Raw genomic sequence first — 14,925 nt, forward strand, 5'->3', positions numbered from 1 at the left:
TCTCACCTTCGGCACGCACAGTGCTAAATTTTAAATTTTTTAGCACCTTGCTATAGTAAGATGTTATTACTAACACCTTACTGTAGCAAGTTGCTACTCATTTTTTATTATTCTTTATTCCCCTTCTCTCTCTCCCCTCGATCTCACTCTTTGCTCTCTCTCAAAAAGAATAAAAAATGATAAATAAATAATATTTCAATAAAGTGGTAAAGTGATGTATTAAATACTATAAAGATGATTTTTTAGATACTAAGGGTCTGTTTGGATAGAACTTATTTTGCTGAAACTTAAAACTGAAAACTGAAAACACTGTAGCAAAATAATTTTTAAATGTGTGAATAGTGCTGTGGGACCCATTTTTAATGAAAAAGTTGATAAAAAGTGTAATTTGTGGGTCCGTGAACAGTGCATATGTGCACTGTTCACTGCAGAAAGTCAACAATTGCGGTTACTGTTCATTGAACAGTAACCGCAATACTCCAAATGAAAACGCGTGAAAAAAAAAAAAAAAAAAAAAAAAAAACAGAAACGCAACGCAAACGCAAAAAGCTGGATCCAAACCCAGCCTAAGTGTTTGTTTGGATTCAGCGGCCATGTTTTGCGTTTCAGCGTTTTGCACTTTTTTTTTTTTTTTAACCAGCGCATCCCATGAACAGTGCAAATAGGCAAATGAACAGTTATTTCATTAATGAACTGTAACCGAAATATATATTTTTTTTTATTTTTTTCAGTTTTCAGCAAAATAAGTGGTATCTACTAAATTTTTTTAGACTCTTGATGAAAATGTTCTTAATAGGTGGAACAGTGGAAGAGGGTTAAAACTTAAAAGGCTGGAACATTCTATTTTTATTGTTAGTCACCTGGGGCTCAAAAAACAAAACAAAGAAAAAAAATTCAAATTTTAAAACAGAACAAACAAAAAAATTTTAAATAGAGGACATAGCATTAGGGAGGCTGAAAAGTACATTACTTGTACAGCACACAAATAAAAAAGTAAAGGCAGATTGGCAGGACCAAAAACCCACCAGAAGAAAAGAAGAAAAAGAAGAAGAAGATTAAAAAAAAAAAAACAAGAAGGGTCCGAAAACCACAAGAAGAAGAGGAAGAAGAAGGAGGAGGAGGTAGGATTTTTTATCTCCTTGTTTAACACCTTACTACCGCACCATTCCCAATATATATATATATATATATATATATATATAAATATTTTTTTTTCTCTTTTGCTATCGTGGTCAAAAAAAGAAATGGGAAAAGGGGATTCACCGTTATTTAAAAAGTAAACGATTTCACATGAAAGTCAGGATTTTAGGTACTCAATGTGTGATTCTAAGTAGGGGTGTGCGCGGTTCGGTAGGCTCGGTGTTTTGCCAAATTTATTATCGAACTGATAGACGTCGGTTTTCTTATAATTAGAATCGATGCATACTGCTTAAAGTCGGTTTTCCGACATATTGCGGTGCGGTTTTTTGCAGTAGGTTTAATCGGTTTGGTCGGTTTGAAACTTTTTTTTTTTTTTTTTTTTTTTCAGAAAATACAAACACAAAAGTAAAAACTAAAAACATCACAAATAATTTTTCACAACAACCTGCCATACAAAAAAACATATTCCAACTCATACTTATACAAATTATACTCAATTACTCATTACTCAACATTACTCAATTAGGCAATCAGGACCAACAATGAAAAAGCCAATACAATAAGAAAACCCCAAATTTAATTTAATAACTAAATAAAATAAATAAATAAACGAAAACATGAGTAAAAGGCCAAAGTAAGAGAGAAAAACAAAAAATGCTGAAATCCTGAAAGGGTCAAATTGAAAAAGAAATATCACCCGGTGAAAAATGCCAAAAATGCCAGAAATATCACAAATGCCAAAAATCAAATTGCTAAAAAATGCCAAGAACAAAAAACGTTAGATAGATCATAGTTCACAGATGGACTTGGACAGTTGGACTCGAAGTGAGAGAGAGAATCTTTAAAACGGCATGGTGAGAGATGGAGAGTGGAGACATGGAGTTATCGGTGGAGTGGCTGCTGGCAGCGAGGCGGTCAACCGATGACTGGTGAGGCGATGAGACAGAGACATGGCAGACAATGACTCGAGAAGAGTCATCACCCAGCAAAGCCCAGAGGCGAAAGAGAGACTAAGAGGGTTAAGGACGAAGACTGAGAAAATAATGAATTTATACCTGGGAGTTAGGGCTAGGGTTGTGGACAAAATGTTGTCGTTTTCTTTTTTTTTTCTTTTTTTAACTAAGTGAAATGACGCAGTTCCGATATATATATATAGATTAGATTTATCAGTCGGTTCGGTTTTTTGAATCGGTTTTAGACTTGCATTCCGACTTCTGTACCGCACCGGCGTCGGAACTGGGGTTCCCCTCCGTTCACCGGCCTCAGCTCCATCGGTCGGCTCCAGCGGCGATGCGGTATTGTCAGCGCCGATCGGTTGGGTCGGTGCTGGTCGGTTTGTGCACACTCCTAATTCTAAGTTCAACTCATGTAGTCAATTATGTTATCCTGTTGAGTTTGACTGATCAATATAAGAAATTACAAAATCCATGTCTAACATAAAATTCATGCTTCAATGCCTCCGGTCCCTATACGCAATTCTGGTTGACTTGTGATGCTTGGCTTATTGAGTTGGAGCAAAATCCTTTTTGATAGGCTGCTTCTATGTTTGAAAAAAGAGAGGCGTGTAGTCCTAAAAGAAACAATTAGTCAGCGATAGGTATCAGAAAGAGAGAACCTCAGAATATTCTCTCTCTCTTTTCTTGTAAGAAGACTTCATGCCCCAAACCCCCAAACCAACCACCCCCTCCCAAAAAAAAAAGGTTATTTCAAGTGAAAGACCACTGCACACAAACATGGTCCCTGAAACCATGGTCATGCCATTGATTCTGATCGTGCTTTTCTTCCCATTTTGCACTTCCGTTGACACCTTAACACCAGACCAATCCATCAAGGATGGCCAGTCTTTGATTTCCAACAAAAATAATTTCGCCTTAGGCTTCTTTAGTCCCGGCAATTCTAGCTACCGGTATCTTGGTATTTGGTTTGTCAAAGTGCCAAATCAAACTGTAGTGTGGGTTGCAAACAGGAATGATCCTATTATTGATTCCTCCGGTGTTCTCTCCGTCAACCACTATGGAAACCTTGTCCTCCATGACAGTTCTAACCGTCTTCTTTGGTCTACCAATGTGTCTGTCCAGGGGACAACCTCCTCTGTTGCACAGCTTCAAGTTCAAGATTCAGGAAATCTGGTATTGGTCCAAGGCAATAACAAAAAGGTTATATGGCAAAGCTTTGATCATCCTACAGACACACTGCTTCCAGGCATGAGGCTTGGGTTGAATCGGATAACTGGGTTAGACAGGTTCTTGACATCTTGGAAGTCACAAGATGACCCCGGAACTGGGGACTACTTCTATAAGATGAATCCTACTGGCTCTCCACAGGTCGTCTTGTATAAGGGTTCGACTTTATATTGGCGGTCAGGTCCATGGCCGTGGCACACATCATCATCAGCAGCAATAGCCTCATCGGGTTTTAAGTATTATTCTGTTAACAACGAAGATGAGGTATCTTACAACTACTTTTTTGATGACCCCTCTATCATTTCTAGAGTAGTGGTTGGCAACTCTGGATCACTCCAGAAACTTATGTGGAATGATGGTGATCTTCAATGGAAGGAATTCTGGTCAGCACCTAAATACCGTTGTGAGGACTATAGACACTGCGGTGCATACGGTAAATGTGGTCCCGAGTCTGCTGACAGTTTTAATAAGTTTGAGTGTACGTGTTTGCCAGGGTATGAACCCAAGTCTTGGAAGAATTGGTACCACAGAGATGGTTCTGGGGGGTGTGTGAGGAAGCAGTTGGGGTTGTCGATGTGTGGGAATGGAGAAGGGTTTGTGAAGGTGGAGCTTTTGAAGGCTCCTGATTCATTTAATGCAGTTTGGATGGACAAGAGTATGAGTAGCTCAGAGTGCGAGCAGGCATGCTTGAGAAATTGCTCTTGCACAGCTTTTGTAAGCATGAATATTGATGGGAAGGGGATGAGTTGTTTGGCATGGTATGGTGAATTGATTGACGTTTGGGAGAATTCATATGAAAGGTGGGATCTAAATGTACGTGTAGATGCAACTGAGTTAGGTGGCCTTCTCCACTTGCATTTTCGTAAATTTTCATTTCTGCCTATTTCACCTTACAAATCGTGGACTGATTTTTTTTTTGTCCTTCAGCTACTTACACAAGGAAGTCCAATGGTTTTCTTGGCCACAAGAGGAAGCTGGTTATTACAGTAATTTCTGTTATGGTGACATTGTTTCTGGTATGCTTGGTAGCCCATATATGCCTAATGAAGAAGAGGAAAACAAAAGGTAACAAAATCACTTCCATTGTATATATATATATAAAATCAAGAGTCATTTTAGTAGACCACTTGAGCTATATAAATGCTCAATTGCAAAATTATAGTCAGCAATGTCTATCACTATGTTCTAGGACAGTGAAGAGAAAATTGCACAATCAATCATTATATTTTACCGGTACCATGGACTATTTGGAGGGAAATGAGCTAGAGGAGAATAGTAAACATCCAGATTTATTGATCTTTAATCTAAGCTGCATAGTTGCTGCAACTGACAATTTCTCTCCAGTCAACAAACTAGGACAAGGTGGCTTTGGTTCTGTTTTTAAGGTAAAGTTACAATTCATAATGGCATCGTTGAAAGTTGATATCTTGCATAATTTCCTTTCTTTTTCAATTTCCATTATTGTGTGAGTGTGAATGCAGGAAAATGATTTACATAAGCTAAGACATAAGTTATTGAAGAATCAGATTGTGGCATTCAACTCAATTGCTTTGAAGTAATTGTTATGAGTTATGACTAAGCTTAATTTTGGATCATGGATTCAGGGTCAATTATCTAATGGACAACAAGTAGCTGTAAAAAGGCTATCCAACAGTTCAGGACAAGGAATAGAGGAATTCAAAAATGAAGTTATGTTAATTGCAAAACTTCAACATAGGAATCTTGTCAAGCTTTTTGGTTGTTGCATTCAGGGGGAAGAAAAGATGTTGATTTATGAGTACATGTCCAACAAAAGCCTAGACTTCTTCATTTTTGGTACAACTTCTTTCTATAAATCTATTGCATTCATCTGTTTTATTTGGACTACATACAACCAAATATTTTTACACTATTTAATCACATTTTGAGTATTTTGGAGTTAAATTTTATTGTAGACCATACAAGAAGTTCATTGCTTAATTGGGGGAAACGCTTTGAAATCATTATTGGGATCGCTCGTGGGATTTTGTATCTTCATCAAGACTCAAGATTAAGAATTATACATAGGGATCTTAAAACTAGCAATGTTCTCCTAGATGGTGAGATGAATCCAAAAATTTCAGATTTTGGGATAGCTCGTATATTCAAAGGGGACCAAATTCAAGACAAGACAACTAGAGTTATCGGAACATAGTAAGTACACATGTGCACACAAAGCCTTGCACACTTTCCACACATACAGAAAATGAAGGCTTATGTGAACTTTAACTTTATTTTTAATACTATTCACATGCAGTGGTTATATGTCACCAGAGTATATAATATTTGGAAAATTTTCAACAAAATCAGATGTCTTTAGTTTTGGTGTCATATTGTTGGAGATCATTAGTGGCAAGAAGAATAACAGTTCTTATCAAACACACCCTTCCCTAACTTTGATAGGGCATGTAAGTAACAAAAAATTAACAGTCTTTTCCATTTTTATTTATAATACAACCCCTTTTGGATAATGCTATAAACCATACAGGTTTGGGAACTATGGAGAGAAGGTAGAGCCTTGGATATAGTTGATTTATCGATTACTAGGTCATTTGTTTCTCATGAAGTATTGAGATGCATTCAAATTGGGCTCTTATGTGTACAAGAAGATGCAACGGATCGACCAACAATGTTTGCAATTCTTCTCATGCTAAGTTGTGAAACAACTCTTCCTTCTCCTAGACAACCTGCTTTCGTTTTTAGAAGACCTACCAATGATTTGGGATCAGTCACAAGAAAGGGGTTTTATTCTATAAATGATGTGACAATAACTATGTTTGAAGCTCGCTAAAAGGTAAAGATTGCTGCATCTAAATTGCTTCTATAATGATTTATGGGAACAGTTAACATTTTACTCTGTTTATAAGTACAAATATAATTCTTTTCTTTTTTTTCTTCTTTCTTTCCTTTTGTAGCAGGTCCAAAAGTAAAATATAAATGTTAGTGAATACAACCTACTTCATAGGACTGTACTTTCCCCTAACCTTTGAAGATATATAACTGCAGCGCAAGCCTCATATGCTAATAAGTAATAATTGAAACATATTAGAGAATGATGTAACCTACAGACAATTTCCTGTGCTCCAAGCATAAGAACTTTTAGGAAAGCTAAAAGGCAAACATGCACTCTGTGATGGATAGTACTGTAGGAACAATGTTCTTTTAATTTTTCAAGTAAATATCCTCGTCATAATCAAATGACAGGACTATGTTTGCTGTTTATTCTCACTTATTAATAACTCATTTAATCTAATCACCTGAAACCCTTGGATATTTTGATTTTGTAATGTATGTCAAGTCCAGGTTTCATAGGCCTAAGATGCATCTCAAAAGAAGGCAGTTGTTTATGAGTAATTCGTAATTTTGACATCCATTCAATCGATTGAAAGATGATGTTTGAGGGATGTTGACTTTGATAGTGGCTCGATGCATAGAAAATTGTGAAACCAAAATCTAATTATGTTAATTAAGTCGATTGTTGCCTTGTTTTTCAGTCCCTACATGACATCATATAAAAGGCTTATTATAGCATGACTTCAACAAGAGGTTTAGAGAGAGAGAAATCCTAAACGTCATTTTGATCAACCTATGATTCAAAAGTCTTTATTCAACAATGGAGTTGGTATTTTGGTGATTAAAAGCTAAAGTCACAGAGTCTATTATCTAAATACATTGCAGCAGAGAACAAATTTTTATGGTGGTCCTTGGAGTCATTTAGGGGGTCTAATTGTGATTATAGATGTAGATCGTGAGGGAAGGGAGAGAAGGGATTAATAGGGAAGAGTCCAAAAGGTCTAAAACTAATATTGGTGAGAAAAAAAAAAAATTTTAGAAAGAGAAAAATTTTTTAATAATAGTTCAAATTAAAATCAATATCAATTTATCATAAATGATTTTTTTGTGAAAGTGTAGTAAAAATATTATGAGTGTAGTTTTTAGAAATGAATGAAAAAAAAAATTGATTTAAGTATTATGAAGTAGTTGATTTAAGTATGAAATAAACTCTTTTATATATACATTGTCCTTTTTGGTAATTTACCACTCAAACCGCCATTTTTATATGTGCTAGTCAAACATTTAACTTTTTCAAAAAACACTTTTTGACAGTTTTTACTGAACTCTTAACTTTTTCAAAAACCTCAATTTTATAACATATTTTTTAAAATTTCTATTTTTTTAAAAAAATATAATATCAAAAAACTAAACCAAACTCACCATTTGTCTTGGCTTAAAAGTTTGAAAACACCCATCGAAAAAAGGGGAAAAAAAAAATCTTGAAAACTATTCCTTTCCTTACTCATTACTCAAACTGTACTTCATTGATCAAAGTTTTCATATAGAAGTAAAAGTCAATTGAGATCTCGTCAAAAAGTTTATGTCATCAGTAATTGCACGTTCTTCCCTTTAAATAAAAATGCTTTTGAGTACGAAAACCAATCAGGTCATCTTTACTAAAACAAAAAGTTCAGTAACCAAAAAAAAAAAAAAACAAAACAAAACAAAACAATTTTTATCACAACTTTTCTTATAAGTAACAATGATTGATGGATAAAAAGTGACAGATTTATATAAGAGTGATAAACAATTAATCATAGTCTACTACATAAGAGAATTGCAACAAAAATTGTGAATTTATTTAGCACAAACCCAAAAATAAATTGTATTAATCTAGGCTATCTAGCACAAAAACTGTCAAAGAAAACGAAGATGAAATGGATGAAGAGAGAAACACAGAATCATGGGTTTGTCTGGTGCAAAATTATGTTTGCAGTCTCGGAAGTGGAGGAGGCAATGGCGGCGGCAGGTCTACCATGGGAAGTTGCTAGTGGTCCTGTGGGTTTATATGCAATTATGAAATCTGGTCACTTGTGATCAATTAATGAACCTCAAGTGTTCGACAATGTACTTTTAAATACTATATGACAGTATATGGTTCAATTGCTATTCATCTTTAATGGCTTAATGCACATACTTTTCAAAGGGTATGTCTAATTTTAGATAAGTATTATGCTTCTCACATTTGGTCAAACAGAATTTTTAATTTTACCAAATTATTTATTTATTCACAAAATTTGATTCCCTCATTATAATATGAAGGATTTTAGTGTCCTACTTAAAAGTTTAGTTTTGATTATCTTCACAAGCTATTCAATAGCTACCTAATGATGAAAATTTGTGATCTTTGCTTAAGATTTGTTGATGCAAAGATTACGACAGAGGAGAAACTAAGCGAAGAAGAAAATTGAACAGAAACTATGAAATCTTAACTAACTTTGAGACCAACTCTAGCAAATTGAACTGACTCATAACAGCTTTTTTAACGAACTCACTATAACGGCTACATTAGATGACACCGTTTGGTGCTTTATATTTAAAAAGCTTTGTGTTCATCAAAAAACAAAAAGCTTTGTTAAAACGTCATTGTTTGTACTAGTAGTAATATCATGTAGACAGGTCTTTCTGTTTTATTGACGGCACGTGAGGCCTAATAAAAAGTATTACCATTTGATTTATTATTATTATTATTATACTAAAATTCAAATTGTATTTTTTAAGTATGACTGAAATTTAGTCATCTGACTTTACTTTCATTTAATTGAGTTCTCTAAATTTGAAATTTATTCAATGTAGACATTTTGTCCAATTTTGTAAGAAAAAATGTCATTAAATATACAATTAACTAATGGAAAAAAATTGAAAAAAAAATATCACATAGAAAATTTATAAAATTAATAAATAATTTTATAGATTTTTTTTCCATGTGAAAATAATATTTTTTTAATAACAAAATTTTTAATAAAATTTGACAAAATACTTGAATTGAATAAATTTAAAAAATAGACTCAATTGAACGAAAGTAAACTTAAAGAATAGCAATACCAACTTTGGGTTGAATTAGCATTTTAGCCTTTTTACTATATATATATATATATATATATATATTTTTTATGCACATTTATTATGTTGCTTCTGTTGGGCCTAAAACGACGTTGTCTTTTTTTTTTTGAGAAACCAGACAAAACGTTTTGGTCTTCTTGTTTAACACCTTACTGCCACACCATTCCTAAATGGGAAAAGGCGATTCACAGTTGGAGAAGAAAATATGCGGCCGAAGATATAAAATTCGGGGTTTAGGCCCAGTCCTTTTAGTCTTATCACTTGTGCTAAAGGGTGTGAAAGAGCTTGCTGATATTGTCAAAGAATTCCTTAGGGTCCTACGGGCTAAGGAATTCTATGGCTACTTAATCACACTATTCTTTAATTCATATTTCTGACTAAATTTTAAAATTTATGACCCGTGTGGCTTTTCCCTATTTGTCATATTTTAAATTCATTCAAGACATGGGTTTCAATCTTTTCTTTTTGGATAAAAGCAAAGCATTTAGTGGATTACATATTATGTACTAATCTATATATACCTAAAAGTTGAAGTGTAGCATTTATTATTGCTACGCTCTAGTTGAGCCACATCAGCGTCCACCTCATTATCATTTTCTTTCCAATTTTCCTATAATTATTTTTAACATTTACTTTTTATTTTATTTTAATATTTACACTTTTTCCAACCTTTCTCTATCTTTACCTTTTCATCTCCCCACTACCCTCTACATAAATACTATTCTTCTTCTTCTCATCTCTCCACTACCCTCTACTTAAATATTATTCTTCTTCTTTTTTTTCATCTTCCTTTATTTTGTCTCTTCTTATTCACACTCTCTTATTATAAATTTGTAACTATCTATTCCATTCTGTTCATGGTTTTCTCTCACAAAAAAAAGGTTCTCTCTCTCTCAAATTTTTTGATGAATTTTTTATACATTCTTCTATTTATGCCAAATTACTAATCCTTGGGAATCCTTTCTTCTTCTTTTTTTATTTTTTATTTTTTCTTTTCTATACTAGAATCATTATGCTCATTTTCTCACTTAATTTAATTGGGTAGTTTGCCAGAATTCAAAAAAAAAAATTCTCTCTCTTTCTCTCTCAATGTTTCGATGAATTTTTTTATACATTCTTCTATTTATACCAAATTACAAATCTTTGGGAATTCTTTTTTTTTTTTTTTTTCTACACTAGAATCATTATGCTCATTTTCTCACTTAATTTAATCAGATAGTTTGCCGGAATTCAAGTAAAACCAGATGATAAGGAATTTTACAGCTCCAGTTGAGCCACATCAACGTCCACCTTATTATCATTTTCTTTCCAATTTTCCTATAATTATTTTTAACATTTACTTTTTATTTTATTTTAATATTTACACTTAACCTTTCTCCACCCTTACCTTTTTATCTCCCCATTATCCTCTACATAAATACTATTCTTCTTCTTTTTATCTCCCCACTACCCTCTACATAAATATTATTATTCTTCTTTCTTTTCATCTTCCTTTATTTTGTCTCTTCTTATTCACATTCTCTTATTATAAATTTGTAACTATCTATTCCATTCTATTCATGGTTTTCTCTCACAAAAAAAAAAAAAAAAGGTTCTCTCTCTCTCTCAATTTTTTTGATGAATTTTTTATACATTCTTCTATTTATGCCAAATTACTAATCCTTGGGAATCCTTTCTTCTTTTTTTTTCTTTTTTTTTTTCTTTTCTAAACTAGAATCATTATGCTCATTTTCTCACTTAATCTAATTGGGTAGTTTGCTAGAATTCAAAAAAAAGTTCTCTCTCTCTCTTTCTCTCTCAATGTTTCGATGAATTTTTTATATGAATTTTTTTATACATTCTTCTATTTATGCCAAATTACAAATCTTTGCTAATTCTTTTTTTTTTTTCTACACTAGAATCATTATGCTCATTTTCACACTTTATTTAATCGGGTAGTTTGCTGGAATTCAAGTAAAACCAGACAATAAGGAATTTTACAACATTGGAGAACGCCTAAATATATACCAGCCAAAAGTTGAAAGTTAGCAAATTAGTGGAGCCATGATTAAGCTTCAAACGGGATTGATGGTATTGCCAATGTTCTTTAATTAGCATCCTTATTTCTATTTCTCTATATATGTTTCCTAGAATTAGTATTAGTCTCACTTTTATTTTCTCTATTATATTCTAGGTAAACCAAGAGTTCTTTAAAACTCCACATTGGTTAATGCCATTTAGATTTGTTTTTTAAATTGTTTTTTTTTCTCTTTATTGTTAAATGTTATCCTATTTTTGTTCTTTCTTATAACTCTAATTAATGTTGATGGTTCTGTTTTTTTTTTTGGTTAGTTAAAGTTGATGGTTCTTTCTTACAGAGAAAAGAAAAAATTGAAAACAGTTGAATTCCATATAAACCTGTACCTAAAGGGGATAGAAGCCTTTGTTTATTTGATTAGAGACAATATATTAAAGGGGCATATCATTTGGCCATTGCATTGCATTTCTTAGAGGTTAAAAGATAAAGCTCGTCATTATAGGAAAACATTTTGGGTGGGGATAAGGGCGTCATTTTGTTTGCTCTAAGAGTAACAAAAGATCCTATTATAAAGGAAGCCCACAATCATATCACATGCTTATTACACTAACCATGAGCACAACCCATTATTCTTTCTCACCATGTTTCTACTGCATTTGCATTTAGCAACCTAAGATTAGAATTTATTCCCAATAGAAGACTTGTAGAATCATTTAGTTTTTATAAGAAACTAGCGACAGACTTGCGCAATGTGTGGGAATATAAATATTATGCAATGAAGTGTAATATATAAAAAGTAACAATTACTCCAAGCATTGTCTTGTTTTCAACCCAAAAAAAAAAAGATTTTTACACTTATTTTTTAAAATCTTTTTATCTCTACGAATATATCATTTAATTTTTTTTTTTTTTTTGGTGTATTTCATTAATATTTTTTAAGGTGAACCTTATTCTTCTAACTTTGTTTTAGTGTGTTACATTTGCTTAATATACAACTCATCTCTTAAGGAATAAGGAAATTATCATAATAATAAAAAATCATCACAAAATTACAATGTTAACTTAACCAAAATTAAAATAAAACTAAAGAAATAAAAATTAGATTTTATAATAATTTATTAGTCAAAAAAACTGGTAGGCATATTCAAATTCCTATTTCCAAAAACAACAAAGTGTTAATCCAAACCAAAATTCAATCAAAACTATAAAAGGGAAAGAAAAGGCTTTCTGATGGGAAATTAAAAAAACACATATTAAAAAACCATCAATCTTAATTAGAGTTATGAGAAAAAACAAAAATCTTTTATGTGCAATTGTTCTCTTTATTGGTATTTATTGTTATATATATAAATATTTATATATATATATATATATATATTTCTTTTTTTTTTTTTACTTTTTTTTCTCATCTTATGTTATTCAACATTTAAATTCAATCACATCTTCCACATCATTAAATTATTTATATTTTCTCTCTTTTTTTATTTTTAATAATTAAACATGGAATATTTTATTTAAATTCAAATCAATAAAATTATCCTTAAAAAATTGTACTTTTTTTTTTTTTTTTTTTTTTTTTACATTTACACTTTGTCCAAGTTTTTTCCTTACCTTTATCTTTTCATCTCCCCACTACCTTCTACCTTAATATCACTATTCATCTCCCCACATCTTCCATATCATTAAATTATTTATATTTTTCTCTCCTTTTTATTTAAAAAAATTAAAATTTTAAATTTTTAGTTAAATTCAATAAATAAGTGTCCTCATAAAGTGGAGTAATACTAGGGACACACTCATTCTCAAACTCAATACGTCAGAGGAAAAATATAATACAAAACAAATGCCAATTGGGAAACACTAAATTAAAAAAAAAATAATAATAAGGATATCAAACCAAATATAATATAAAGAATAGTTATGGATATATTAACTTAAGGGTAGCAAAATTAAATGAAAAAAAAAAAAAAAACTACCATGCATATTTAATGCAATAAAATCATCATCAAATTTTGGAAAACAGTAGGTTGCTGAGAGAGAGAGAGAGAGAGAGAGAGAGAGAGAGAGAGAGAGATGGTAAAGAAAAAAAAAACAAATGTCAACTAGTAACTATTAATTGGAAAACAAAGAGGTTGTAAGGAGAATTAAAAATAAAAAATAAATATGACCAATATTAAGAACATTAAAACTTTACAGTGCAATAAAATCAATTGTTACATTTACTTAAAAAATTGAATCAATAATTAATAACTAAACACAATCATAGCAATATATTTAAACTTAAAACTAATCAAATTCTAATTCATAACTAAAAGGGGATGTTCTCATGTAATAATAGAAATTACATAAGAAATAATGTTAAAAAATTTTAAAATCCCTTTTTTGACATTTCATTTAACTTTATATATGTGTGTGTATGTATATATGTATATATATATAATCTTCATACACAATTACATTTAAAAATCTAATAAACGATGCTACATCTTATTTAACACCTCTGTTATAAAAATCATTAGCCAATAAATATATGCTAATAGTAAAAAATGTTAATAAATGAAATTATGAAAAAAAAAAAAAAGTGATAAAACTAATTAGCTACTATCATTATGAAGTAGTAATCTATGATTTTACACATCTAAAGAAGTGGAATATATATGAAGTTTACTTAAGGTATATGTAAAGATTCACATTAAAAGAAACATATGTAAAGGTTAAAAAAATGTATATTCTATAAATAAATAAAAGGTATATGTAAGGTTTTTATTAACTTAAAAGAAAATGAAAAATCAATTATTAACAACAACAACAACAACAAGAATAATAATAATAATAATAATATGGGGGTAATTATATTCCCCTTCCTTGAGATTTGAGGAAATGACACTCTACCTCAAACTTGAAAGGAAAAAAATATTTTCATCATTTACATTTGTTTGACCAAACTTTGTGAAATTAATATTAAAATATTGTGCACTAACCTACTTGTACTTAAGGTAGGTTCCAAAATTATCCTTAATTTTAAAATTAAATTCTTTTATTTTAAAATTTTAAATTAAAGCGTATTTCAAAATATTAAGTAATGTCTTTTGCTTTTTTTTTTCCCCCTTTTCTTTTCCCAATGAGTTATGGAGAGATTTGTCATTTCAAATGTTTTGGTATTTTATAAGTTTGTATTTTAATTCTAAAGTTATGAGAAGTGTCTTTACTAACCATGGTTAAACATTTATAAATAGATTCTTAGATAAATTTAAAATATTCTGTTATTAATATAAACAGAATGAGAGACTGTTATTACTTATTACCCCAAATATATTTAATAAGATCACCTTAAAAAAAATTATCTCGCGCAATGCGCGGGTTTGCGACTAGTTTGGATAAAAGCAAAGCTTTTAGTTGACTTGTAAATGCCGTATTCTGTACTAATTTGTAATAGGTTGATTTATGAAAGCCACTGAGTTTTTTCTAGACTGAGGTTAGCAGTAGGACAGCACAAAGCTCGGGAATTCAAGACTTCAAGGTTATCACATATTTGGCCATATGCCTTGATAACTCTTTATATCTCAAATTAAGTAAGGAATATGTGTTAAAAGTCAATGATATTTAACATGTTGCTCTAGCCATTACTTATTTGCACTAAAATAAAGAGAAAGATATTTAAGATTAGGT

General features: G+C 31.2%; 1 protein-coding gene across 1 annotated transcript; it reads left to right on the forward strand.

Moving 5' to 3' along the window:
• The first annotated feature begins 2,885 nt into the window (after positions 1-2,885).
• On the forward strand, positions 2,886-6,200 carry LOC115969454 (G-type lectin S-receptor-like serine/threonine-protein kinase RKS1). Its single transcript, XM_031089117.1, has 7 exons — positions 2,886-4,161; positions 4,251-4,387; positions 4,556-4,708; positions 4,928-5,138; positions 5,258-5,495; positions 5,599-5,749; positions 5,830-6,200. Exons 1-7 carry the CDS (start codon positions 2,889-2,891, stop codon positions 6,130-6,132), a joined length of 2,466 nt encoding a protein of 821 aa, XP_030944977.1. The 5' UTR covers positions 2,886-2,888; the 3' UTR covers positions 6,133-6,200.
• The last annotated feature ends 8,725 nt before the right edge of the window (positions 6,201-14,925 follow it).

The sequence above is a fragment of the Quercus lobata genome, chromosome 11 (assembly GCF_001633185.2).
Source record: "Quercus lobata isolate SW786 chromosome 11, ValleyOak3.0 Primary Assembly, whole genome shotgun sequence".
Classification (NCBI taxonomy): Eukaryota; Viridiplantae; Streptophyta; class Magnoliopsida; order Fagales; family Fagaceae; genus Quercus; species Quercus lobata.